We start from the raw sequence: 27,724 nt of genomic DNA on the forward strand, positions 1-27,724 counted from the left end.
ACGTGACCCAGCCTGGCCAATCAGGAAATTCCATCCCTTGTGGGTAGTAAGTAGGCAGGTGAGTCCAGCAGAGCCAATCCGAGCCATCCCAGACCATCACTGGATGGACCCTGGGAGAAAACAGCCTCTCTTTCCCGCCCGGATCGAGAACTCTAAGGGTTACGTGAACGCAGACCTGGTGGCCTTTCCCACCACACACGGAAAACCTGCTGGAGAATGAAATTATCACACAGAGGAAAGCAGAACTAAGAGACAGAGCCCTGACCTTATCTGAACTCCTGGATCCAGCTCTGCCTGAAGCCAACACAGGAAATGGGAGCCAATACGGTCCACTTCTTTCTCTTTTTTTTTATACAAATTTTATCTATCTATCTATTTATTTATTTATGGCTGCGTTGGGTCTTCGTTGCTGCGCGCGGGCTTTCTCTAGTTGTGGCGAGCGGGGGCTATTCTTTGTTGCAGTGCGTGGGCTTCTCACTGCAGTGGCTTCTCTTGTGTGGAGCACGGGCTCTAGGTGCGCGGGCTTCAGTAGTTGTGGCGCACGGGCTCAGCAGTTGTGGCCCATGGGCTCTAGAGTACAGTCTCAGTAGTTGTGGCGCACGGGCTTAGTTGCTCCACGGCATGTGGGATCTTTCCGGATCAGGGCTCGAACCCATGTCCCCTGCATTGGCAGGCGGATTCTTAACCACTGCGCCACCAGGGAAGTCCCCTACAGTCCCCTTCTGCTTCAGCTAATTTGAGCTACGATTCTATTGCTTGCAGCAGAGTCCTGATTAATAGAGCCAAGTCACGTTTTACACAGACTTTAGGTTTGGAGAAAACCTCAAGTGGTCAAGATGACTATTCAAAATCCCCTAAAATATATACATTTAGGGGCTCCATTATGCAAAACATATAGGTCTTTTAACAATGGAAACTAAGTTCAGAGAGGTGCTTACGCGTGAGATGTCCCCATTTCCGATCTTGTTCTGTTCCTCCCTCCGTTTCTCCCTCCTGACTCACTGCCGTTACGATCAAATCCGTAACTTCCATGCTCACGTGGTATGACTTTTCCGGGTACCAGACAGGCTGGGAGAAGATGACCCCCCACCTGGCAGAGCCCACTAATAGGTCTTGGGAGAGGCAAAGGGAGGCCGGGACAGAGTCTGAGGTGGCGGCGGGGATGGGGGAAGCTGACAGCAGACAAAGCCTGAAGCTCCTGCTGGAGCAGAGGCCGGGCACTGTGCAAACAGCCTGGTCGGCAAATAGCGACCAAAGAAACCCCCTTCCATTCCGCCAAACCATCTGCAAAGTCCACACACACACACACACACACACACACACACACACACACACACACACACACACACACACACACACACACACACCCCTTAGATGAGGATACGGTAGCCTCTCACAGAAGATGCTCATGGTTAGAAAAAGTTGGGGAAGCACAAGCAGTGCCTCTGAGCTTGGGGCACACGACCTACGAGCACATAAGACCCTGAGACCCAAAGACACAACTACTGGGGGCGGGGGAGGGGCTACCCAGGAGAGTAGTAAGTTCTGCTCCAAGCCCTCTAGAGGGCAGGCCTGACGCCAGAGGCAGGAGGTCAAGGTGAAGCAGGAGGAAGAAAGGCATTCATGACCACGGGAGCAGCGGCCGTGGTGCAGCGGCCGTGGTGCAGCTGTGCAGAGCGCAGACCCCCAAGTTCACATCCACTTGCAACCTCAGACTGTGACCTTATTCGCAATGGGGTCTTGGTAGACGTAATTAGGATAAGGTCACACTGGATGAAGGTGTCCCTAAATCCAGTGACGTGTCTTTATAAGAAGGAAGGACAGACACAGAGGCAGGGATTGGAGGGATGCAGACACCAGCCAAGGATACCTGGAGCCCCCAGGAGCTGGAAGAGGCAGGAAGGACCCTCCCCTAGAGCCTCCAGAGGGATTGCAACCCTACAACACCCTGACTTTGGACTTCCGGCTCCAGGACTGGGAGAGAACATTTCTGTGGTTTTAGGCCACCCAGTTTGAGGCACTTTGATACAGCAGCCCCAGGACACTCATATAAAGGACCAGGAGTGTTTCCAAAAAGGACCAATAGGTCCAGTGTGGCCCAGAGCCCATGGTGTCTGCAGACAGGCACAGTGAAGACACTCCTTTCTTCCCTCCAGAACCACCCACTGAAGGCTGTAGAGCCAGTGATGCCGAACATCGCTGTTTAACAACCCCACCCCCCCAAAGTAGGTGGCTTAAAATAATCACTTATTCTTGCTCGTGCATCAGGTCTTCCCAAGTGTCCCTCACCCCCAGGGATGGGGGCTCCCAGGGCGTGTTGTCATGGCGATGGCAGAATTACAAGGCGGGTGAGCAGAAACACACCGAGCGTCCCAGGGCCTCAGCCTGGGATGGACCCTCCGTCACTCCAGGCCGGTCCCACGGACCAAACAAAGCCCGTGGCCGAGCCTCCAGTGGGAAGGGACCACAGTCACATGGCCAAGGGCATGGGGAATGCGGAACAAACATGTAACCTACACAGGCTGGACTGAACTTCCATCTGATGAAACGCCACAGTTTAAACTCAAATTAGGGGCTTCCCTGGTGGTCCAGTGGTAAAGAATCCTCCTTGCAATGCAGGGAGCGCAGGTTTGATCCCTGGTCAGGGAGCTAAGACCTCACATGCCGCGGGACAGCTAGAGCCCGAGTGCCACCAGCTACAGAGCCCACGCGTTCTGGAGCCCGCACGCCACAACTACAGAGCTCACACGCCCTGGAGCCCACGCACCGCAGCTAGAAAAGAGAAAACCTGCACACCACAACTAGAGGGAAGCCCGCATGCCACAAAGAAAGATCCTGCGTGCCTCAATGAAGATCCCGCGTGCTGCAACTAAGACCCGACGTAGCCAAAAAGAAAAACCCTCAAATTAAACTCCTCAGATCTGACCAGTGTGGATATGGCAGTCCCCGCACCTAGGGAGCCCCTTCACTCAGGTGGGGAGACTGAGGCTCCACGGCTGCCCAGGAGTCAAGGGCAGGGGAGTCTTCCCTATATCCCCCACCCCCGCCTGCTCTGACAAAGGCAGCCTGGTGTCCCGTCTTTCCTGGTGATGTGTCACTCTTCACAATGACCCTGCCAGGCACACGCTCTCTTCAACCCATTTTACAGAGTTGAAAGTGAAGGCCCAGGGAGTTTATGCACCTTGCCTGAGGCCACAGCACTACTAACAGTGGAATCATTTACCATTTCCCTCCAAGATGGGAAAGAAACCGGCTCCAGCTGTTACAGGAGGGTTTGGGTTTAGATTTAGAGGAAAAAATCCCTACTGTCACCAAGCCTGGGGACAGCTCACCAAGACCATTTGGGAACCCCTTTCTCCAGGGCCGTGTGAGAGACAACAGCTTCTCTTGTGAAGGGGTGAGTTCAGTGGAAGGTAGGTTCAACTGCCCCAGAACCCCAGGCCAGGGCCAGGGCATCTCACCCCACGTGCCCTTCTGATGCCAGGTGGGAAAGCTGCCTGCAGGTGAGTAAGAGGCCCCGTGCGTCCTGTCTGACAAGTGGCACAGAGCAAGGCGGGCAACGATCCTAATCCCATCTGACAGCCCGAATCCCCAAGCCCACGCGTGCCGACCGGAGGTGACAGAGGTGTGGGCAGAAGCTGGCACCCCAAGCCGACACCTGCCAGGCCCCGGGAAGCACCTTACAGACGCGAGACACAGGCCCAAGGCCAAGGGTTCCTGGATCTCCGGGACGGAGCCCAAGTTTGGGGCACACGTGGCCCCAGAGGCAGCAGCCTCTCACCCCCAGGGAGCCCTCGGGCTGGTCCCCAATGCAGGCATTTCTCAGGACCTAGCACCCCACTCCCCCAGTCTCTCCTGTTCCTTTTTTTTTTTTAATGTTGGGAGGGCAGAGCCGGAACAGATGGCTGTCGCCCACCAGAAGGCCTGTCCTGGCACATGGCCGGCCCTCCCCCGGAGGCAGGAAGCCGCAGAGAGCCCAAATCTGCAGGACCTGGAAGCACGGCTGCAGAGCAGGCCGCCTGGTGGGAGCGAGAAGGGGACAGGCATGCCCGCTCCAGAAGGGGGACACCGGGGATATACCCCACCCTCGGCTACAGCCGGGAGCCTATGGGTTTCCTACGGAGCTGTAGCAATTCACCACATACGCAGTGGCTTAGGGCACCATGCATTTATTCCCTTATAGATCTGGGGGTCAGAAGTCCAAAACGAGCCTGTCTTATGGGCCGAAATCAAGGTGTCGCAGGGCTGGTTCCCTCTGGAGGCTCCAGAGGAGAATCTGCTTCCTGGCCTCTTCCAGAGTCTGGAGGCGCCTGTATCCCTTGGCTCGTGGCCACATCACCGTAACCTCCACTTCCATCATCACAGCTCTGACTCTGACCTCCTGCCACCCGCTACTAAGGACCCCTGTGATGATACTGGGCCCCCCACCCAGATAACCCTGCAGAATCTCTTCATCTCAAGATCCCAATGTAACCGTATCTGCCAAGTCCCCTTTGCCGCAGACGGTCGCACACCCACAGGTTCCAGGAATTATCATCATGGGATGCTCTGGGGGGCTGTTATCGGCCTACCGCAGGGAGAAACCCCTCGATGACAGAGCGGTCACTCAAGGCCACCCCCCCTCCCCCTCCCGGAGCCTTCCCACCCAGCCAAGGTAAACTGCTGCAGCCTTTGGCCAGGCAGCGTGGCAGCAGCTTCTACAACCTTTAAACGCACACGTCACTCAGCCATGCCTGCTCTGTGGCATCATGGTGAGAAAGACCCCTGCCAGCAGCTCGGGGGGTGCGGCGCGGAGGACAGGGGACAGTCTCTGCAGCCTTGTGTGTAAGACTGAGAGATGGGACGCATCCGAAACATTTGTTAGCAGAATAAGCTGGACCGCTGTGGTACCTCCACACCATGGAATATGATGCAGCTGCTGAGGAAACATACCTGACGTGGAAAGCGGTCCCGGATAAAAGTGAGGGGAAAAGAAAAACAAGCTGTAAAACAAGTCGAGTACAATTCCATCACCGTAACCGGGAATCATGTAGGTGTGACACACCTACCTGTACACGTGTTGAAAAAACCGTGATTCCCTCTAAGGAGATGGACAGCCCACGGTGGGACACGGTTACTTGATACCGGTCTGCCTTGTTGCGTTACCATTTTTTACAGGGATATATGACTCTTAACGTTTTAACAAGGAATGATAGGTACGTATTTTAAAACAATAATACACCACTACCCGCCCCCCACTTTCAGATCCTCCAACATTTTGTTTCCTTTAAGATGGAAAGATGCCCCAGTTAGAGAGTCCCAGGCAATCTCCGGGCAATAACCCACCCTCCGGGTCTGGGAGACCCCACAGGGGGTCTTGTGCGCTGTCCCCCTGCACCCAGGGCTCTGGGGACAGCCTGGTGGAGATCCATAACTCAGGGGCAGAGACGCCACAGCAGAAAGCTTAAAGCGAACAGGTCGCCCTGAGGCCCAGACAGGTGCCAACGCAGGGCCAGGCACAAAATAAGCGACTGCGCACAGCAACGTTACAATAAGAAAAAGAATGACAAGACCTTCTTGAAGTCAGCAGAATATCTGCTAATATAAATGTTAAACTTGTAGACTAAGTTCCCTAAATGGCTGGAACCACGTCTTACTTATCTTTGTATTCAATGCTTCAGGTAGTTCCTGACATTCAGTACATTTATGTGGAATAATTGGGGGAAAAAAAAGAAAAAAAAGCGACTGGGGATTTGGAAGCCCTTCCCCGAGTAGGCCTCACCCGAGGTTTCATACGCCAAACCCTGCCTGGCCCAGGGGCAGGGCTGTATCTGGACAGCACTTTAAGGAAGCCAGCCAGCACCAACCTATTCACCGTTAGGGTCCCCAGAATCTGGTGCAGGTCTGAAGGGGCCGAGAACAGGACCAGGGCAGTAGGCAGCGCCCGAGATGTGAGCTCTAGTCCCGCCTGGGCCACTGCCTGGCTCTGAGACCCGGGCGCTGCCTTGCTGGCACGGGGGCCCGGCTCTCAGGCACGCTGCCCGCGGGGTCCACTCTCCCACCGTGCTGCCAGGGATGACCTCCGACCTTCAGAAGGGCTGGACTGCCTGGCGTGAGGATTCTGAGCGCAGCCGTCAATTAGCCATGTCTGCCGTGGGTGCGGGAGAGAGGAACGGCTGCCACGTGCCCAGAACTGTCATCTTCCACACCTAAATGTCTGGTCAAGGTCCCTCCCAGCTCCACCCACCGCGATTCTGCTCACTCAGCAAAGCATCACCAGACAGGGGCGTCAGCTGACGGCCGCACGCGGGCCTGGGGCCACGGCGCCGTCCACCGCCCCGACCGCCCAGCAGCCTCAACGCGCAGAAGCGGGTGCCCCGGCTGCCCCCACCTCCTGCCCCCGTACCCGGGCCCGTCCAGGGCTGCCCGCCCCTCGGGGAGCAAGAGATCCTGGAGCAGCACGGCCGCCCGGCCTGCAGCTGCTCCCCACTCAGCCCCAAGCACAGAGGTCACTCCCGGGAAGCAGAGGTGGCTCCCAGCTCCCGGCTGCGGGTGTAGCACCAGAGGGCACCAGGCCAAGAGGCGGGGTGGGGTGGGGGGGTACACGAGCGTCTGTTCCACCATCCAGCCCCTGCCCCTCTGGAAGGGCACGTTCGGGCGCGGACCTGGTACCTGCAGGGTGTCCAGGTGGGGCGGCGAGTTGTCACATAATCCCCACAACGCAGGACCTGGGGCGGTGGATTTCCTTCTCCTCCCCTCTGTGGAGCCAGGGGACCCGCGAGGCGCAGCAGCGCGCCCGGATCAGGACTGGCCCGTGTTTGCGGGAGGGCGGGCCGGGCCCCGAGACAGACTAAACCCACAGGAACTCGCAGTTCTCTCCCGTGAACTTTACCAGCAGACGCTGCCTTGCTGGACCCCGGGGTGGGGGGCGGGGTTGCCTCGCACCCTGGAGAACCTGCGGGCACCGAGAAGCAAGAAGGGACCCTCAGCCCTCTCGGGAGCCTGGCCTGGTGGTCCCCTGCCCCACCGTGGCCAGGGCCACACGTCCAGGACCCAGAACCAAAGGAGGTGGCCGGGGCCCCTGACAACGTGAGGGGGTGGGGCCTGAGCAGTTATTCACTCATTCATTCAAAACGAGCTCCTGCGCAGACACGACGCTGCGAAGTCACAGCTGGGGCACGGCAGGGCCTCTGATGCCTTCTGCCTCGCCCAGACCGACCTGCCTGGCACACCTTCCCCTCAGCCCCGGCTCCCACTTTGACCCTGACGGGGCAGGGACCTCCTCCACCTCCCGCCTTTGCTCACAGGCATGTCTGTGCACGTCTCCTCTTCCCTGGGGCCTCCTGGGAGATACATGAGCGGCAGGCCTGCCGACCAGCATCCCGGGAGCTCCTCAGGAATGCAGGTTCCCGGGCCCCACCCAGATCTGCTGAGGCAGAAGCTCTGGGGGTGGGGCCCGGCCATCTGCATGTTATACACCTCCCGAGGGTGCCGAGGGCACCTGAGAATCACCTGGAGAGCTTTCGAAGGGCTCTGAAGCCCAGGTGGCAGCCCCAGCAAGGAGCTCAGCATCTCCGGGGTGGGCCGCCTGTGCGTCTGCCCCCAGGTGATCCCAGCGCACACCGGGGGCAGGGATGCTGGACACCATGCTGGGAACCCATCCCAGTGGCGGGGCCAGGGCCCAGCCCTTAGAAGCTACAGGTGCGGTCCGCCCTGAAGCGGACGTAACGGGACCCCCTCTCAGACCCCGAGCTCCGTGCCACCCCCGTTTCCCAGCAAAGCCCGCGCCCCTGTCCTCACTGCAGGCGCCCTCCAGGGAAGGTCCCAGGCCTCACGACGAGGACACACCAAACCGCTTCTCACTGACGCGGCTTAGCGACCGAGCCCGGCTGGGGCCCGAGGACGCAGCTCCCCGCGCCTGGCCGGAACCTGGCTGTGACAGTGACCGCAGCCCGCCCGGGCCCAGCCGCCCCACAGCCCCAGGCGGCTGCCGTGGCCACTGTCACACTGCGGTGGCGGGTGGCGGGTGGCGGGTGGCGGGTGGGCCCCGACCCGCCCGCATCCGCTGGCTTCACTCTCCAGGACAGCCGCCGCTGGTCCTTCTCCTCCTTTTCTCTTCTTTCTTTTTTTTCAAATCTAAGCTCATCGAGAAACACGGCAAGTGCAGCTCCCACCACAGCCTGGGACGGAGGCTCGTCCTCAATCCTGTCGTGGTGGCCGAGGACACTGTCCCCTCCCACCTCCAGGGGTGACACCGGGCACCACAGAGCCGCAAGGCTGAGCTCACACCATGGGAGTGCATCCACACCCACCTCCCCACAAGGCCTGGGGCGGGAGGGGAGGGGCCAGCCCAGCTCAGGGGACGCCTGGGAGGGTGACAGCGGCGCACGCCAGGCCCCACACACGCTGAGGGCACTGCATGTCGCTCCATCCCATCCGTCCGCAAGGAACCTGTGGCCCAGAGAGAGCGAGCGCCTCCCCCGGGCTGCTCAGCAGTGATGGGCCCAGGCTGGACGTCTCAGAGAGCCAGCACCCGATACACGGAGCCGTTGTCAGGGAAGTTCCCAGGCCTCTGCGGCAGGCGGGCAGCCGCCGCTCTCATCTCACAGGTGAGAGGTGGGAAGCCTGTCCCAGGTGGGGCTCCTTAGGGAGCTGGCTCTGAGCTGCACCCACACCACCACCACCTCCACGGACTCCTTCGTGAAGACCAGCCCCCCGCAGTTTCCGTGGGAGGTGTCAGAAAACACCTCCCACAGATATGTGCTCTGTCCCCAGTCTCAAGAAATTCGCCTGGGTGTCGGACCTTAAAGTCAGTTCCGGGGAACACTGTCCATGAAATCCTAGTGCTGCTGCCTCACAGGCACCTCAATTTCTGACGACACTGTCCCCCTGCCCTGGAAAGTGCCTTGGGTCCACTGAGGTCAGTGAGGCAACCAAACACAAAGATGACAAACAGATGAACTACTGGAAGGAAGGAAATACGCCAAGCGCCAGCTGGAGTCTCTGGGTGGCGCGTGAGACCCGCCCTGCGGCTGCGGCTCCCTGCCTTTTCCATACCCAGCAAGTGTTGCATGTATAATGGAAAAAGTAACCATGGAACCAAATTTGATCTTCAAATACCAGGTGAGCAGCCATAAATGCTGCTTCTGTTCATGCGGCCCGAACACTTCTGGGGGGTGGGAAGGGGTGAACAGAGCGGTGCGGGACCCCGACATTCAAGGTAGTAATTCCATCTCCCCTTCAGCTTCTTGGAATGGGTTTCATTTCCAAGACCTCAGAGGGGAGCCGCAAATAGTCTGCCAACAACCGACAGCCACCTTTTCTGTTCTTTCAGTGTGGATCAAAGGTCACTGGAGACCAGAACCGAACGAGCTCAAGTTTTATTAGTGACAAGGCTGGGAAGGCCTGAACTGTAACTGAGCTGGGCATCTCCCTGGAATAACTCCAGGCCTGCCCCTTGCCGGGAATACAGAATCATCCAGAAAGACTCAGCGTCTGTCCTCCTGAACACCTCCTGCCCGGGCAGCCTAAGGCATTTAGAGCGACACCAGATCCCCGTCCCAGGCCCCACAACTCTCAGCGCGGACCCGAGGGCCTTACCTGGACCCAGGAAAGGGGACAGCGGTGGGAAGCTCTCGATGAACTCAAGTTAGGAACTGCTTCCTTAGAACCCAGGAGCATGGCCACCTGGGGGCCTTGGCTTGCAATAGGGCAGCTTCCTTCAAGCTGTGGCTGGAGGTTCCCGCTGCCCACAGCCGAGGGGGGCAGATCCAGGCTCACACACTCACCTCTGTGCTTCCCAGGGGGACCCAGGGCCCCTTCTTCCAGCTCTGAAGCCCCCACCCCCGTACCAACACCAAAGACACCTCAACATCCAACACGGAGCCAATGGTCAGCTCTGGAGCCACTGCTTAAGGCCTGGTGGCCCCGCTGAACCCTAAATGCAGTAAGTCCTGCATCCCATTCAGAACAGCTATTGGCCTACAGCGCCAAGCCTCAAGTGAGCCCCAGGCCAGTGCCCACAGCCGGTCTGTCCAGCTGGTGCCGAATCCAGGGCCCATGGGGAATCGGGGAATCTGGGCCTCGGGCTGGGGTGGCCGGGACAGCTGCCACCCTGCTCCCACGTCCCTGCAGCAGTGGGCACTCCGTGCCCACCTGGGAGTGCGGCCGTGGAGGCAGCACATGCTTCTCTCAGCCCACAGCCGTCCTATGCATGTTACCAAGCAGAACGGCCACCATCTTTATCCATCAATGTTTTACATTAAACACCAGCATAAAGAACAAGTAAAAGAGAGGAAGGGAGGTCTGCTCCCTTTGAGGGGAGGCTGTAAGACCCGGAACCCCCTCAGATCAACCATTTCCTTGCTGCACCTCTGGGAACCTCTGAGGAACCCCAGGGCTCCGCAGGGCACAGTTTGAGAACACCAGTGTAGCCCTCAACCCGGGCAGCACAACCAAGCAAACCAGGCCCCGTGACGCAGAACCGCCCCGCGCCTCCCCGCGCCGCCCCCGCCCTCCTACCTGGAGGCCGCGATCTCCGCCTTCTGCTTGGCGATGGTGGCCGCCCGCTCGGCCGCCTCCACGGCCCGGTCCACCTTCTCGCGGATCTTGCTGGCACGCAGCGGGATGAGGTTCTTGCGCTTGCCGCTCACGAGGATGTTCTGCTTGTACTTGCCCTCCTCCTTGGTGCCGTCGGGGAAGGTCATGCAGCCGTAGCCGTGCCGCCGGTTGCCAGCCCACTCGCCCTCGTACTTGAGCCCGTCCGAGCGCTGGCTCACGCCGAAGCCCGAGCGCTTGTCGCTCTTCCACTCGCCCACGTAGGTCTCGGTGGTGGTGGCGTCGGTGTCGTCCTCGATGGCCGACAGCTCGGCCTCGCCCTCGCCCAGGCTGATGGTGGAGTGGATGTCGCTGGCCGTGGAGCTGACGGTGCTCATGCCGGCCTCGCTGCGGAAGGAGCTCTGCTTGCTGCGCTGGCTGGCCAGGCTGCTCTTGGACTCCGACTTGCGTAGCTTCAGCCCGCTCAGCAGCGAGCGCCGGAACAGCCCCTTCTTCTTGCTCTTGAGGATCTCAGAGTCGCTGTGCACCACGAGCACGAAGCCCCCCCGGGACACGGCTGGGCTACTGGCCACGGCGGGGCAGGCGTCGGGGTGCAGCGCGGCGCCGTTGGTGTGCTCGCTGCGCAGGGAGTTGATGGAGGTCCTCAGGGGCGAGCGGATGACTGCTGCCATGCCGTAGGGGACGCTCTGCCGCACGCCATAGCCCTGACGCATGCCGCCGACCCACTGGCCCTGGTAGGTCCCTGCGGAGACACAGGAGAGGGTGAGCTTGAGTGCGGGAGGGCAACGCAGCCGCCACGGTCTGCCCTGTCTTGGGGCAACTCGGCGAGGTTTACATCGAGGTAGACAGACCATCAGACCACAGGTGATTTTATGATTCCTGCCACTGATAGTGTTTTTAAAGACCCTTCCCTCCTGCTTCCCACAGTTGGATTTTGTTCTCTCTCTTAGAGGTCGCGGAGGGCGATGGGAGGAGTAAGAGGCTGAGGCAGTCAGGAGTGACCTGCAGGGCTCCCCAGGCCACGTGGGCAGAAGGCCCAACCTGGGAAGACACGGAGGTGGGGGTGGAAGAGAAGAAGGAAGAAACACATCCTGGGTGAGCAGCTCCAAACAGGGCTCATGGGGCCCATAAGGGGCAGCTACAAGGACACAGATCCAGGCTACAAATTGGCTACTGATGAGGCTGCCTTGGAAGATAGTGAGATCCCCATTGCTGGAGGCATCCAAGAAGAGTTGGGAAGACCACTCAGCAAGGACACCTTAAGGCATGAAAACTGGCAGGCCTGGTATCTCCAAAAGAATCAACATTGCACACCCATGTGCACAGCAGCATTATTCACAATAGCCAAAGACAATGTGGTCCATCCAAACAATGAAACATTATTCAGCCTTCAAAAGGACGGGCAGTTCCGCTATTTGCTACAATGTGGACGAACCTTGAGGACACTCTGCTAGGTGAAATAAACCAGTCACAAAAGGACACACACTATTTGATTTCACTTACATGAGACACCTAGGAGTCAGACTCAGAGACACTGAAAGTAGATGGTGGGGATGGGGCGGGGGGGAGGGGAGCAGGGAATTATTGCTTAATGGGTACAGAGTTTCTGTCTGCAGTGACGCGAAAGTCTTGAAAATAGAGGTGATGGTTGTATGACATTCTGAGTATGACTAATGCCACTGAACTGTGCACCGAAAAATGGTTCAAGTGGCAAGTTTTATGTTATCTATGTATCTTTTTTAAAAAAATAGAATTTATCTATTTTATTTTATTTTTGGCTGCATTGGGTCTTCGTTGCTGCACGCAGGCTTTCTCTAGTTGTGGCGAGCGGGGGTTACTCTTCGTTGCGGTGCGAGGGCTTCTCACTCCGGTGGCTTCTCTTGTTGCGGAGCACGGGCTCTAGGCACACGGGCTTCAGTAGCTGTGCCACGCGGGCTCAGTAGTTGTGGTACACGGGCTTAGCTGCTCCGCGGCATGTGGGATCCTCCCAGACCAGGGCTCGAACCCGTGTCCCCTGCATTGGCAGGCGGATTCTTAACCACTGCGCCAGCAGGGAAGCCCAGTTATCTATGTATTTTACATAATAAAATAAACTCAGCAGCACTGGGCCCATATTCTTGCTCTACTTATAGGCTGTGTGACTCCCATGGGATGGGTCTAAATTTCTCCTGCCATAGGTAGTTATGCAAATTAAATGACACTCCACAGGGTGCGGCTCCCCACCCTCTTCCCTCCTCCCACCCCCCCCCACCCCACCCCAACCTACACCTTTTCTTGCCTCAGGTTAGCTGCCCACGCTGGGGCAGAGACCCAGGGCTTGCACCTGGGGTTGTGAGAAGGAACCTAGACTAGCCTCTTGGTCCTGGACGGCCCCTCCCCTTCCTGGGGTGGGTGGCCTGCGGGAAGCTGGCCCTTTAAGGCCAGATCCATCTGCCTGGACAGTGGTCTCCCTGTGGCCAGTGCAAGCTGGGCGTAGGCTGCTGTTGCAGGGACCTCTCACCCCCAGCTTACTGCCACTCCCACTTGTGGGTTGGCAACAGGGCTGTCAGATAAAACACAGGACGCCCAGTTCAATCTGAATTTCACATGAACAAGTAATTTTTAGAGACATATTACATGGGACATACTTATACTAGAAATGATCTGACTGATGATCTGAAATTCAAGTTTAACTGGTGTCCCATGTTTATTTGCTGAATGAATCCAGATGCCCCAGCTGGGACCTCCCAAGATGTCACCCTGGGTTTCACTGGTGCCCCCCCGACCAAAGCTGAGGATGCTTCTGCATGAAGAGACTCAGCCCACCCCCCTGCCAGCACCCCTGCACCCCTTCAAGGCAGGCTGGGCTTTCAGCTAAGGACGCACAGGAGCTCCACAGACAGCCTTGTGGAGGCCGTGGATATGGGGGCACAGGGAGGAGTCAGGAGTGGAGCAGACACAGGGTCAAATCCAAGCTCCACTCCTTCTGGATCTGTGCCCTTGGGAATGTCTGCTTTAACTCTCTGTGCCTCGGTTTCCTCATCTGTAAAACGGGGACGGTGGCTGTGCTGCTTAAACGCGGTAATCCATGTAATCCATGTAAAGTGCTGGGAGGTCGTTAATGCTCAGTTAACGGTAACTAATATTCATCATCATCATCAAAACCTTAGGGATAGGACTTCCCTGGTGGCGCAGTGGTTAAGAATCCGCGTGCCAATGCGGGGGACACGGGTTTGAGCCCTGGTCTGGGAAGATCTCACATGCCGTGGAGCAACTAAGCCCGTGTGCCACGACTACTGAGCCTGTGCTCTAGAGCCCGCGAGCCACAACTACTGAGCCTGCATGCCACAACTACTGAAGCCCGCACGTGTAGAGCCCGTGCTCCACAACAAGAGAAGCCACCGCAACGAGAAGCCCGTGCACCGCAACGAAGAGTAGCCCCCGCTCGCCACAACTAGAGAAAGCCCGTGCGCAGCAATGAAGACCCAACGCAGCCAAAAATAAATAAGTAATTTTAAAAAACAACAACAACAACAAACAACCCTTAGGGGTGAACAGCATTTTACCTCCCAGATGAGGAAACTGAGGCTGAGAGAGGGGCCAGGCAGCCAAAGTGGAGGGATTCAAACCCAGGGCTCGCGGTCGTACCCGGGTTCTGCACCCAGTGAGCTCCTGCCCACCTCGTCCCGAGGGTGCCAGACTGGGAGCAACAGCTGGCATCCTGCGCGGTGCGGCGGACCCCACCCCTGAGAAAATGAGTGCCCACGTTCCCTCCCTCAGATAAAGGGGTGATAACGGGGAGGTGTTGGGAAGCGGGCCGCCCTGCCCCATCACGGAATCCACCCCACGTCTCTACAGGCTGGACGGCATCGTTCCCACCTTCCAGACGGGAACGCGGAGTCTATCACATAAACGGAGACAAAGGCAAACAGCAGCTTTCTCTGAGAGACGCAGCAGGCAGCACAAGGGTCCCACGTGGGCGCTGGAGCCTCCCTCCCACTCCGAGCTCCCGGGTCCTGCCACCCTGGCCTTCCACAAGCCTCGACACTGCGCCCCTGCAGACCTGAGTGACCAGAACCAGCCACGGCCTCCGCGTCTGTTTCCACATCAGCGAAAAGAACTGGTCGGCATATTACTCCTCAATTCCGTGACTCCAGGGGTCCCCGAACAGATTAGCAGAGGCTGGAGAGGGTCAGAAATGTGCACGCAGGATGAGCCCAGACAAGAGCGAATGGTGAGGAAAAGGGAGCTAATAGCTACCCAGCCAGCCTTTGCTCTAAAATACATACATCACTCCAGGTCCTCAACAGATAGATCCGTGGGGACAGAAAGCAGGCCGGCGGCTGCCAGGGGCTGGGGCAGGGGGAACAGGAGTGATGCTAACGGGGTCGGGGTTTCCTTTTGGGGTGACGAAGATGACGGCCTGGAATTAGAGCAAGTGGTGGGTGCACAACGTTGTGAACGTGCCATATCCCACTGAACTGTTCACTTGAAAATGGCGAGTTGTGCGTTACGTGAAATTTCAGGTCACTTACAAAAGACAAGATGGTTAATGACTGGTACACAAAAATGAACGGAAGCAGTGAGAAATATATAATTTTAAATCCCAAAGCAAGATAGAAGATGAGCTGGACCCGTTCTAGGCGCTTTGAGAGTAGAGTGAGGGACACGGGGCTTTGAAACAAACTCCTGAGGCCAACGGGGCCCTGCTGGACCGGCCTGCCGGCGGTTCTGGAGCCTCGGGAGAGGAGAGCCAGAAGTAAGGAGCCCTGAGTCCAGAGCTGGGCCCTTCCACCCACCCACGACCGGGGGGACCTCACTCCACCTCTCAGAGCTCAGTTTATTCACCTGTGAAAGGGGGGTGATAACTGTGCCCACCCCCCAGGCACACACAGCAGTGGGCATGGCCTCCTGCACACGGCGTGACCCCCCAGGCACACACAGCAGTGGGCATGGCCTCCTGCACGTGGCGTGACCCCCCAGGCACACACAGCAGTGGGCATGGCCTCCTGCACGTGGCGTGACCCCCCAGGCACACACAGCAGTGGGCATGGCCTCCTGCACGTGGCGTGACCCCCCAGGCACACACAGCAGTGGGCATGGCCTCCTGCACGTGGCGTGACCCCCCAGGCACACACAGCAGTGGGCATGGCCTCCTGCACGTGGCGTGACCCCCCAGGCACACACAGCAGTGGGCATGGCCTCCTGCACGTGGCGTGACCCCCCAGGCACACACAGCAGTGGGCATGGCCTCCTGCACGTGGCGTGACAGGGCAGCTGAGCTGGCCTTGCTTGCAGTTTTTATCGTTTTTGCGGTTCTGCTCCCAGTCGGAACACACCTCTGATTTTAGAGCTGAAGTCGGTAAGAAACATGGACGTTGCTATTACAGAAATACGCTCCAGATCAGCTCTGCTGCGACCTGCCGGGGTAGCTGGGCCCCGCCGCTTGAGAGCAAAGGGCTGGTGCAGAGCAGGAGAGAGAACGCGGGCCCTCAGCGAGGAGACAGCTTCTCCCAAAGGGAGGCTCTGGGCCGGCCTCCACTGGGCCAGAGTCTTTTCTCCTCCCCCTCTTGCTTTCTTGTTTGGGGCCACCAGACAAAAGGTGGAATTCAAGGCCCTGATTCCCCACGGTGGTTCCATTGAATCCGGCTGGTTATTTGCAAAAGACTAAATCCACTGTTTTGTTTTATACCCCAAGCAGATTGTATGTGGAAAGACAGAAGCCAGCCTCGCGCAAAGAGAAGACTACGCACGGCCCGACAGGGCACCACCCTTGCGGTGCTGTGGGGTCTGTCTGGGCCGGTGCAGCCCCCAGGGCAGGGGCAACTTCCTGCCTGCACTCCGCCGACCCCGGGCCCCGCAGCCGTGGCTGCTCCTCTCAGGGCGACGCCCAGATGCGGACAGATCGTCAAGGGGACACCCCCGCTTCTTTCCAGGTAAGCTTGGGAGGGCAGGGTTGCACGCAGGTGACCCTCTCAGGGACTCTGCCACTTCCACTGCCACCTCACGTGCCCATCGCCATGAAGATGAGGGACGACCCCTCTGTCCCCATCACCTGGAACCCAGAATCAGGAGATCTGAGTGGGCCTTAGGGAGGCCCAACCTCCCTAAACATGGCCTGTAAGATGCCAACTGGAATGGCCCAGGCTTGTAGGGAAGAGCAAATGAGATGTGACCACCGGCGGGTCTCAGGCTTGGGTGGTGGCAGTGTCCCTGATCGCAGGGCGAGTTAACACCCCCCGAACTCCTGACGCAGCCGGGTGGGCATGGCCAGAGCCTCTGCATTCCCGACAAGCTCCCCGGTGAAGCCAACACTGTGCTCGGGGACCCACTCTGAGGGCCGCCGAGACCATCGCTCCAGGCACACTGTGGGCACCGGCGCTGTCTGTCTTAGGACACCACCGGGTCCAAGTCCGAAAGCCGACTCCACCCCGCGCCCTCAGCCAGCAGAGATCTGGGCCTCGACCCCTGCAGCCGGCATCCTGGGCAGTGTGGACAGTTGGCTCTAGCCAAGTCACTCGTGCCTCCCCAGGGCCCCGCATGCCTCTTGCACGCTTTTATTTTCTTCCTCTGAAGCCCTCGCCTGCCCGCTGAAGTTATTCCAACGCGTTCACCACAGAGCCCAGGGGACCAGCCTGGGGACAACGCAGCCTCTGCCATACGTCCAGGAGAGGGCCAGGTCAGTGTGGTCAGATGCGGTGACCTCCAGAGGCCAAGCCCTGGACGGGGGAGCTCTTCCTGGGAGCGGCGTGGAGCCCATAGCAGACGGGGGCTCAGGCCTGGAGGTGGCTGAACCACCCCTTCTCCTGGTTGGCCCTACACGGCGCTCACACACCCAGGTACCGATGCCACGGCCCAAGTCTTCCCGTCCAGAAACCTCCCACCCAACTGGACTGACCTGGCTTGGCCTGGGGGCACAGATGACTAGGCCCTGGTCAGACTCTGCCCCTGGCCAGCATGTTCTCCCCCTGGGTCGCTGGGACCCTGACAAGGTGATGCCATTAGACTCCTAGGAGGGAGGAGGTGAAGGTCACATGACTACTACCCGCCCGAAGACGCAGAGAAAGAAACGCGCCAGGAGCCGTGGACAGAAGCAGCTGGGCCTCTTCCCTCTGAGCAAGGAGAAGGGGCTGCTCCTCGGCCCTGGCGCCCGATACGCCCCTCCCTCCTTCCTTGAACCCATGTGTCACTTGACGGCTCCTTCTGGGCGTGTATGTGCCCATATGAACTGAAAGCAGGGTCTCAAGAAGATACGTGTACACCCACGTTCACAGCAGCATTACTCAAAATAGCCAAGACGTGGAAGCAACCCAAGTGCCCATCAAAAGATGATGGATAAACCAAATGCAGTCCATCCACACAACGGAATATTACTCAACCTTAACAAGAAGGAGGGGGCTTCCCTGGTGGCGCAGTGGTTAAGAATCCACCTGCCAACGCAGGGGACACGGGTTCGAGCCCTGGTCCGGGAAGATCCCACATGCCACGGAGCGGCTAAGCCCGTGTGCCACAACTACGGAGCCTGTGCTCTAGAGCCCGTGAGCCACAGCTACTGAGCCCGCGAGCCACAACTACTGAAACCTGCGCACCACAACTACTGAAGCCTGCGCGCCTAGAGCCTGTGCTCTGCAACAAGAGAAGCCACGTCAATGAGAAGCCCGCACGCCACAACAAAGAGTAGCCCCCACTCGCCGCAACTAGAGAGAGCCCGCAGGCAGCAACGAAGACCCAATGCAACCAAAAATAAAAATAAATAAAATAAATAAAAATTTAAAAATAAAAAAGGGAGGAGATTCTGACACAGGCTACAACCTGGATGAAACTTGAAGACCTTATGTTAAGTGAGATTAAGTCAGTCATAAAACCTATAGATACTGTACGATTCTACATTTGAGATTCTTAGAGTAGTTAAAATCGGACAGAAAGCACAGTGGTGGGTGCTGGGGGGCAGGGCGGTTATTGTTTAACAGGTGTGGAGAGGTACAGTTTTACAAGATGAAAGCTTTCTGGAGGTGGATGGTGGTGATGGTGGTGGCACAACATTATAAACATATTGAATATCAGTCAGCCACATACTTAAAAACAGTTAATATAATAAGGGTTTTTTTTGTTTGTTTTGTTTCTGCGGTACGCGGGCCTCTCACTGCTGTGGCCTCTCCCGTTGCGGAGCACAGGCTCCAGACGCGCAGGCCCAGCGGCCATGGCTCACGGGCCCAGCCGCTCCGCGGCACGCGGGATCCTCCCGGACCGGGGCACGAACCCGTGTCCCCTGCATCGGCAGGCGGGCTCTCAACCACTGCGCCACCAGGGAAGCCCCAATAAGTTTTATGTCACGTGTACTTTACCATATTTTAAAAAATGAGACCATGGCGGGGGGAAGGGGGGCCTAATCCAGTATGACTGGTGTTCCTGTAAGTGACACCAGGAGTGCACTCAGAGGGACAGCTATGTGCAGAAGAAGCAAGAGGGTGGCCGTCTGCAAGCCAAGGAGAGAGGCCTCAGAAGAGAGGCCTCAGAAGAGCCCGAACCCAGCCTCCAGAGCTGCTAGAGAATAAGTAGCTGCTGGCTAAGTCCCCCGTCTGTGACATTCTGTTACGGTGGCCCTAGCAAACTAATACAGGATTCTCAGCCTCTAGCCAGGCGACCTGCAAACTGCATAAATAAGAACCAAAAGTCAGGAGAACAAATCTAGAGGAAAGATAGAAAGCCAGGTGCCGAGAACATATCAATCGTGAATCAAAAAGGGAGCCTTCTCCCCTCCTGTGTGACACAGGAGGTTTCTGCGCGAACCAGGAAACCATGCCCCAGGGGACCCAGGCAGGCGAGGAGCACGGGGGGAGGCATGGGACCAGACCCGGGACTCTCAGGAGGAAGTCTCCGCTCTGAACAGAGACCCTGCCCGCTTCCCCGGCCCACCCAGGTGCTGGCGGCTGGAATTCCTACACCCGGGCAGGATGGGGAGAATTTCTCTGGAGAAACGGGATCAGGCCAGCAGTGAAGGCTGCACAGAGCTTTCAGTCAGCTTTCTGGTACCTTACTGCAATAAGTGAACAGCCCAGCATCATCAGACACTTGGAGAAAGCCTCCAAGAGGAAGGAGACCAAAACATACAAGTCAATGCGGAAAACATTGGAGGGAATCATGAAAAATGCAGGGTGTGGAAGACATAGATACCAAACATTAAATGCTCATAGAGATAAGGTACTGTATCCTCAAAATGAGAATCAAAGGCAATAAAAAAGGAAAAAGAAACAGAGAAAAAGAGCTCCTGGAAGTTAAAAATGTGATGGCTAAAATAAAAATTTGATAAGTGAGTTGGAAGATAAATCCAAGGAAACCTTTCAGAAACTAGAACAAAAAGAGGTGGGCAAAGGAGTGAGAAATAGTGAGAAGAAAATTAGAGTCATTCATGAGTCACCCAGAAGGCCCCAAATCTATAAATTAGAGTTCCAGAAAGCAAGGAAGGAAAATTACCAAAGATGTCAGACGGGAAAGCGTCCCAGAATTGGAGGATGTGAGCGTCCAGGCTGAAGGGGCTCACAGACACCCTGCACAACGGAGGAAAGATTCTCATACAAAGTCATGAGAAACTTCAGAACCTCAGTGAGCAGAGACCCCAAATGCTTCCAGAGAAGACAGACTTCACACGAAGGACTGAGGGTCAGCAGGGCATGAGACCTCTTGACAGCAACACCGAGACCTAGACCTCAGCGGGAAATGGCCCCCACCCAAATTCTGAACAAAAATGATTTTCAATCTAGAATTACATATACAACCAACTTATCAAGTCATTAAGCCACAAAAACTATCTTCCAATGTATCAAGTCATTAAGCCACAAAAACTATCTATCTTCCATGCATCCTTTCTCGGGAAGCTACTGCAGGATGTACTCCACCAAAATGAGGGAGAAAATCACAGAAGAGGAAAGACATGGGGGGGGCGGTTGTCCAACAAACATGAGGTGGCGAAGGGAATTTCCAGGAGCAATTTTATATATGTTTACACAAAAATACCACGGATTTGAACTGTGAGGGTCCGCTTATACATGGATTTTTTCCATAGTAAAGACTACAGTACTACATGACTCATGGTCGAATCCACAGATGTATCCACAGATACAGTAGAACCACACATACTCAGGGCTGACTATCAGTTACACGTGGATTTTCAAATGTGTGGAGGGTCGGAGCCCCTAATCCCAACACCGATCAAGGGTCCACTGTATATATCTTCCAGCAAACACTGAAGGAAAATATATAAATCTAAAAAATGTGTATATACTGTATATAGAGAGAGAGAATCTGGTGGATGTTTCATGCAAAACGCAGCACTGAGAGATATTTTTCTGAGCATTTGGAAGTTGGGCAACAAATTAACCACTGTTTTAAAGAAAACTATGGGGCTTCCCTGGTGGCGCAGTGGTTGAGAGTCCGCCTGCTGATGCAGGGGACACGGGTTCGTGCCCCGGTCCGGGAGGATCCCACGTGCCGCGGAGCGGCTGGGCCCGTGAGCCATGGCCGCTGGGCCTGCGCGTCCGGAGCCTGTGCTCCGCAACGGGAGAGGCCACAACAGTGAGAGGCCCGCGTACTGCGAGGAAAAAAAAAAAAAAAGAAAAGAAAACTATGTATTTGAAAAAATGAGGCGATTACTAACTCAAGCTGCACGTGAAAAGTATCAATACATGCGTGTATACAGAATCAGTGCGTTGCTTGCCTCGATACCCCAGTCTTTTAATAATGAGAGCTATCGATTTAACAGAATTGACCTAACAATGCTGGAATGGTTAAGAAAGGGAAGAGAAAGGTGGTTCTAAAAGACTGAGAATCTTCACCTACCATAGTAGGGAGTCAGTACATAGCAGCTGAAAGTGATCGTAAACCAAGAAAGCAGTAAGCACAGGTGTAGAAACTTGGAGTTGAGTGCCTGGAGACACAACTGAAGGAGTTTAAAGTTGTACATCTGGAAGCAGTAGAGGGAGGGGGCTTTGTTCTAAACACTGTTGTTTTTAACATTAATTGACATCTTAAACTGTGGGCACATCATCTTGATAAAAATTAACATTTTTCAAGAGGGATGGGAAGAAAGATTTTCATGAGAAAATTCTCACAATAGTGACGTTATGCTTGCTTTTCCAGCTGTAGAAACTAAGACTCAGGATTTGTGCCTCATGGGGGCCGGGATCCGAACCCGGGTGTTGGGGGAAAGTCCTGCTCCTCACAGAGGACGCTGGCCTGGTAGGTGCCCAGCCCGAGTATTTAGCAGGTTGGTGGGAAAGCCAGAAAGGGGGCCCAAGTGGCAGGTCAGTGGCCTTCTTGGGGGGACGGAGGGGGCAAGCTTCCCTGAGAAGGCATCAGACACGTCAGACTGGAAGCAGGAAAGTGACCGGAGAGGCCATGAGCATCGCATGCAGATGATGGCCATTCCCACGCTGAGACCAGGTCACCAGCCAGGAAGCCACCCCAAGGCCGGGAGGGGTCGAGAGCAAAAACAGACACCACGGAGACCAGCAAACACGGGCCCCACATTCATCCTTGTGCTGCCCAGAGGGGAGGGGATTCAGGCGCAGTTTGGCCTCAAACCAGGGAGCCACCCAGGTGTGCCCACCTCCACGGTGCGGGCAGGGGGTCCCCAATGGCCGGGGAAGGACCAGACTCAAAAAACAAGCTCAACCAGCACCCCAGGCCGTGCCCACCTGGCCGACTCCATGCCAGCATCGCTCCTTCTGCTTTCCTCACCCGTTCATCCTGGGAAGGTTTAGCGGGGTTGTTTTGTTTTGTTTTTTTAAGTTTAGACGTTATAGCTTTAGCTTCACAGAAAAATTGAGTGCAAGTACAGACACACACGAGCGGGGCATTTGTTACCGTCGATCAGCCAACGCTGATACATCATCACTCCTGGGGTTGCCCATCCCGTGATTTTGGACAAATGTAACGACCTGTACCTACCATTACTGTGTCACAGAATAGTTTCCCTGCCCTAAAATTCCTCTGCACTCCACCTATTCATCCTTCCTTCCCCCAGCCCCTGGCAACCAGTGTTCCTTGACTGTCTCCATAGTTCTGCTTTCTCCAGAAGGTCACAGAGTTGGACTCATACAGTACGAAGGCTTTTCAGGTTGGCTTCTCTGACTTTGTCGTACGCACTTAAGGCCTCCGCGTCTTCTGTGGACCTGAACCATACTGTGTCATCCACTCCTACTCAAGAGCATCTTTGTTGCTTAAGTTTTGGTAATTATGAATAAAGGGAAGGTCTTTTCCACGTCAGAAAAAAAAAAAAAAGAGATGGACCTAACTTCCGAAGAATGAACCCTGTTAAGTTTACCTTGAGAATTTCCCCACGCTGGCTGCCTTCTCAGTTGCAGGCACCCGGAAAACCTTCCAGGGCAGCCCAGTCAGAAACCACGGCCACGGTGTCCAGGGACACCATCGGCTGACATCTGCTGAGCTCTCACCATCCACGGAGGGCCAGGAGCTATCATCACAATAGGGGGCTCAGAGAGGTAAGGTGACTTGTCCAAGGCCACACAGCAGGAATGGGCGAAGATCTGAACCTCCCCACTCAGCTGTCCCCAGAACTGGAAGGAGCCACGGGGATGTGGGGGCCAGCCCCAATGCCCCCTGTTCCCCATCAGAGGAGAGGCCCACACCTGGCACCGTCGGCTGACGCGTGCACATCGAGGATGAGTCAGAGAAGTGGCTGGTCTGTAGACCCCAAGTCAGCGTCCTCTCCCCTGGGAGCCTGGCTCCCTCTGAGCTGCACTCCCTGAGGAGACCCCCTCCGCTCGCCTGTCGCCCTGACCTCCCGGGGACGGCAGAGGCTCCTCTCCCCGCTGCCAAGTGCTCACGGCAGGTCCAAGCCAGTCAGTTCCCACAGAGAGCCCATGAGGGAGACACTGTACCCATTTTAGACAGAAAAAAACTGAGGCGTGATAAGGTTAAGTCACTTGCCCCAAGTCCTGACGGAAGCGGCTCAGCTAGGACCCCCACCATGTGTGCCAGATTCCCAGGCCCACGTTTGGGACTATCCCTCTCCACTGCCCACCGAAAAACAGAGGGGTCAGCATCGAAGAGCGCAGCCTGCAGTTCCAACTACACCAGGTCCCTCTGGACTGCGGGTCCTCACTCAGAATGGCAGGATGACTCATCCTGAAGGAGGGTCCCCTCAGGACACAGCTCTGAACCCTGCACCCAGCACCCAGGAGCTGCCCCGGGCGTCAGGAGAACCCTGGGTTTTGCTCAGGGGAGGCCGGCTGCTGCTTCGGACACCACTGACATCAAGCACTGTCTTCTCTGTGGTGTGAACGGTTTCAAGGTGCAAGCTCTGGAGACCTGGGCATCCCTGACTCCAGCTTCCAAGTTTCAGCCCCATATCCTGTCGGGCCTCAGTGAGCAGGGACCACCCTTGTTCACCCTTCATGCCCCTCCCTCTGGGCCTGAACAGGGGAGACAGGAATAGAACGCAGGGTTCCCAATCCCGCCAGCCGGGGAGCACCCTTCCCGGACCCGTGCTCCCCTCTCTGGTCACCCAGCAGGCACTGAGGCTCAGCTGCCCGAGGCCCGCAGGGCTGGCCTCTCACAGGTCAGGGGTTCATGGACATAACTGTGAGGTTATGAGGTGAGGGCAGCAGGGGGTGCAGGGCAGGGATGGGAGGAAGAATCGAGGGAGCCCCCTCACAGGAGAAGGTCCTTGACCAGAGTGGCCAGAAGTCAGGCAGGTCTGAGCTCGGATCCTGGACAGGTGACCTGACCCGAGCCTCTACTTCCCTATCTGCAAAGTGGGGGTCAAATTTACTTCTCTCTCGGAGCCACAGAAGAGGAGAACAGCGTGGGGGTGAAGAGCCAGGAGCTGGGGTCAGACCGACACTGCATTGCCCTCAGAGCTGGCCCGAGTCACCTAACTTTGCTGGGTCTCCGTGTCCCCTGCTGTGACGAGTGACAGTGACAATACCCACCCCGTGGGATGCTCGTGGGGAGTAAGAGGATTCACACTTGCAAAGCACCTCAGGATGGTGCAGGGCGCGTGGCAGGCGCTGCGTTAAGTACGTCACATCAGAAGCCACGACGGTCTAGCCCGTGACCAGGCGGAGGGCCTGGGGGGCCGTAATGGACGCGGGTGGCCATGGCTGCTCTGTGCTGCAGCTCTCCGGCAGCATCAGCATCACTTGGGACCTTGATGAGATGCAGATTCTCGGGCTCCCCCGGGCCCACTGAAGCAGAAACTCTGGGGGTGGGCAGACCACCAGGGCTGTAATGCCCACCAGATGACTCACATGCCACTCGAGATCAAGAACCCAGGTTGTCCTGTTAGAACCACCTGCAGGACCTTGAAAACTAGTAATTGACACCCAGTCCTCCCAGAGATGATTCAGTGGGTCAGAGGCGAGGCCTGAGCAGCAGAGGGTTTTAAAAGCTCACAGGTGATTCTTATTTCAGGACCAACAATCGTTTTCTTTTTTATGTTATGTTTTTTGAGGACCACCGATCTTGTTGCTGAAAATCTGCCCGATGGTCAAGCTCCCAGCTTCACCCCAGGCAGCAGCCTCTGTCTCACACTCTCCGGGGAGCCCTGCCGGCTCTTCCCAGGGCGGGCGCTCTGTACACACACACCAAACACTCCAGGAAGGCGGCCCAGGCCGCAGGCCGAGCACCCAGATTAAGATGGAGGATTTGGGGGCTTCCCTGGTGGCGCAGTGGTTGAGAGTCCGCCTGCCGATGCAGGGGACACGGGTTCGTGCCCCGGTCCGGGAGGATCCCACATGCCGCGGAGCGGCTGGGCCCGTGAGCCATGGCCGCTGAGCCTGCGCGTCCGGAGCCTGTGCTCCGCGACAGGAGAGGCCACGACAGTGAGAGGCCCGCGTACCGCAAAAAAAAACCCACAAAAAAACAAAAACAAACAAGCAAAAAAACTGGAGGATTTGGGCTCAGGTGGGTCACCGAGTCCTCTGAGATGTGACATGAGCTATGAGCCGTTATCGCAGGAAAACACTAACACCCACAACCGCACGCAGGGGTTCCACACCACCGGCCCGCCTGGGCCCCAGTGAGACCCCCCCCCCACAGGCCCCAGTTCCTGGAGCGCAGGACCCCCGGGGGGGAGAGGGGATGGCTGAGGCCCGCGTGGGGCTCCTGTTGCAGGGGGACCGGCAGAGGGAGCAACAGGGGTGGACAGGACACCTGCCGCACCCTGGGTTCAAGTCCAGCTCCACCACCACTAAGCCGTGAGGCCAGGCAAGTTACTTATCTGCAGCTTCCACGCCTGTAAAATGGGGATAAAATAGCTCCTAACACGTTGGGCTGCAGCTCCTAACCGACCGGGTACCAGCACCAGGAGCAGCTTGTGAGCTCTTTTATCCCCGAGGAGGCCGCCCAGGTGCGTTATAGCTCCACGGAGGCCACCGAGGTGCCTGATGCGTCCCCACGCAGCCCTTCCCCCAGGTGCCTGAGGCATCCCCATGGAGCCCCCGCCCAGGTGCCCGATCCACCCTCAGGTCTCTGCCATCTCCTCACGGACGTCCTCCCCTCCCGTCCACCCTCTCTGAGAAGAAGGAGAGCGTGCTTGGGGACCAGCTGGCCCTGCACCGTCTCTTTTTCCAAAGCCCCGAAACACAGAGAGCAGGACTGCTGGTCCCTCTCTGCTCTGAGAATCTCCTCGGGGCCCCTCCCACCTCCCCCGAGCGCCCGCTTCCCGCGGCGTGAGGACACCCCCCTACTCTAAATGACTGTTTATCTACCAGGTACCTTCCGAGTGCCAGGGGCTGAGGGTACAGAGAGCAAAGAACCTCCCGGACCTGAGATGTAGGGGGACAGAGAGACACTAGGTGAACCCCACCATGAAGGAAACTAGAGTAGCACTTGGTGGGGAGGGGCAGGAACGTGGGCAGGGCCACCTGCAGGGGGCGAAACTGAGCAGGTCCTGCGCCCTGCACAGACGGTGTGCTTGAGAAATTAGGAGTTTCTCCAAACATAGACTTCACCGCGTCCAGGAATAAATCCCCAGGTTTGGGTGAGGGGTAGAGGGCCTGTAAGGACATCTCAACTTCCAGAAGATTCTTTAAAAAGAAGCTGAATGGAAATGTAAAATGGTGCAGACATTCTGGAAAACAGCCCAGCAGTTCCTCAGTTAAACCTAGAGACCCCGCCTGACCCAGCAATTCCACTCCTCGGTTTATACCCCCAAATGCAAAGAACGAAATGAAAACACACGTCCATACACAAACCTGTACACGAATGTTCACAGCAAAAGGGGGGAACAAAAGGGGGAAACAAGCCAAAGGTCCATCAATGGATGACGGATAAACCAAATATGGTCCATCCGTAGGCTGGAACACTATTGTCTTCATATTCACACGGCACGTAGTCAAGCTACAGCATGGATGAACCTTGAAAACACTACAGGGAGTGAAAGAAGCCAGACAGTGCAGGATTCCATCTGCGTGAAATGTCCACGATGGACAGATCCATAAGACAGAAACCAGATTCGCGGTTGCCAGGGGCTGGGGGAGGGGGGATGACAGGGGGAGGGGGAGGGGGGATGACAGGGCTTCTTTTTGAGGTGATGAAAATGTTCTAGAATTGACTGGTGATGCTGCACAGCTCTGTGAATACACTAGAAATCATGGGATTGTGTGCTTTAAATGGGTGAATTGTACGGTGTGTGAACTGCACCTCAAACTATTAAAAAGAGAGCCTCAGCTTAGTGGAGCCCCTGCAGACTGAGTGGGCCTGGGGGTGAGGCGGGCCCACCCTTCCTTTGCCCTGGGGGGGGTCTGGGGGTCTCTGCCCACTCCTGACAGACATCACAGCTACCCTGACCACCCCAGTGGGGACACCTCCACTTCCTGTGAAGGCCAGAAACAATCCCCCTGATTACTGGGCTCCATGGGGACCCCACAGGGCACCCCCAAGTCCACCCACAGGCCCCAGTGGCCCAGGGGGTGGAGAAGGCTCCCGTCAGGACTCCACCCAGGACACGGAGGAGGAGACTCTGACTTCAGATGTGACATTTGCTCCCAAAGGGCAGGGCCGGTGCAGGGCCCCCCAACCTGGGGTCTGCGGACCCCCAGGGGTAGGACAGACTTGGTGATCGTGAGGGAAGAAATTACATCCTTATATTCACCAGCCTCCACCTGGGACTGAGGCAGGCAGCAAACCACCGTGGCGTTCGCCAAACCCGTGACCCCGTCACCCATGGAAACAGCACGTCCAGTGA

At 57.0% G+C, this 27,724-nt stretch overlaps 1 protein-coding gene across 1 annotated transcript in view; it reads right to left on the reverse strand.

Moving 5' to 3' along the window:
• JPH3 (junctophilin 3) overlaps positions 1-27,724 on the reverse strand; it is a gene marked incomplete at its 5' end in the record, with an annotated part of 81,452 nt that overhangs the window by 36,837 nt on the left and 16,891 nt on the right. The window contains one exon of the mRNA XM_082862505.1: positions 10,501-11,278. Within this exon, the coding sequence (XP_082718631.1) occupies positions 10,501-11,278 (778 nt within the window). The remainder of the gene's footprint in view (positions 1-10,500; positions 11,279-27,724) is intronic.

This window comes from Leucopleurus acutus (genome assembly GCF_964270905.1).
Source record: "Leucopleurus acutus genome assembly, chromosome: 20".
In the NCBI taxonomy this organism is placed as follows: domain Eukaryota; kingdom Metazoa; phylum Chordata; class Mammalia; order Artiodactyla; family Delphinidae; genus Leucopleurus; species Leucopleurus acutus.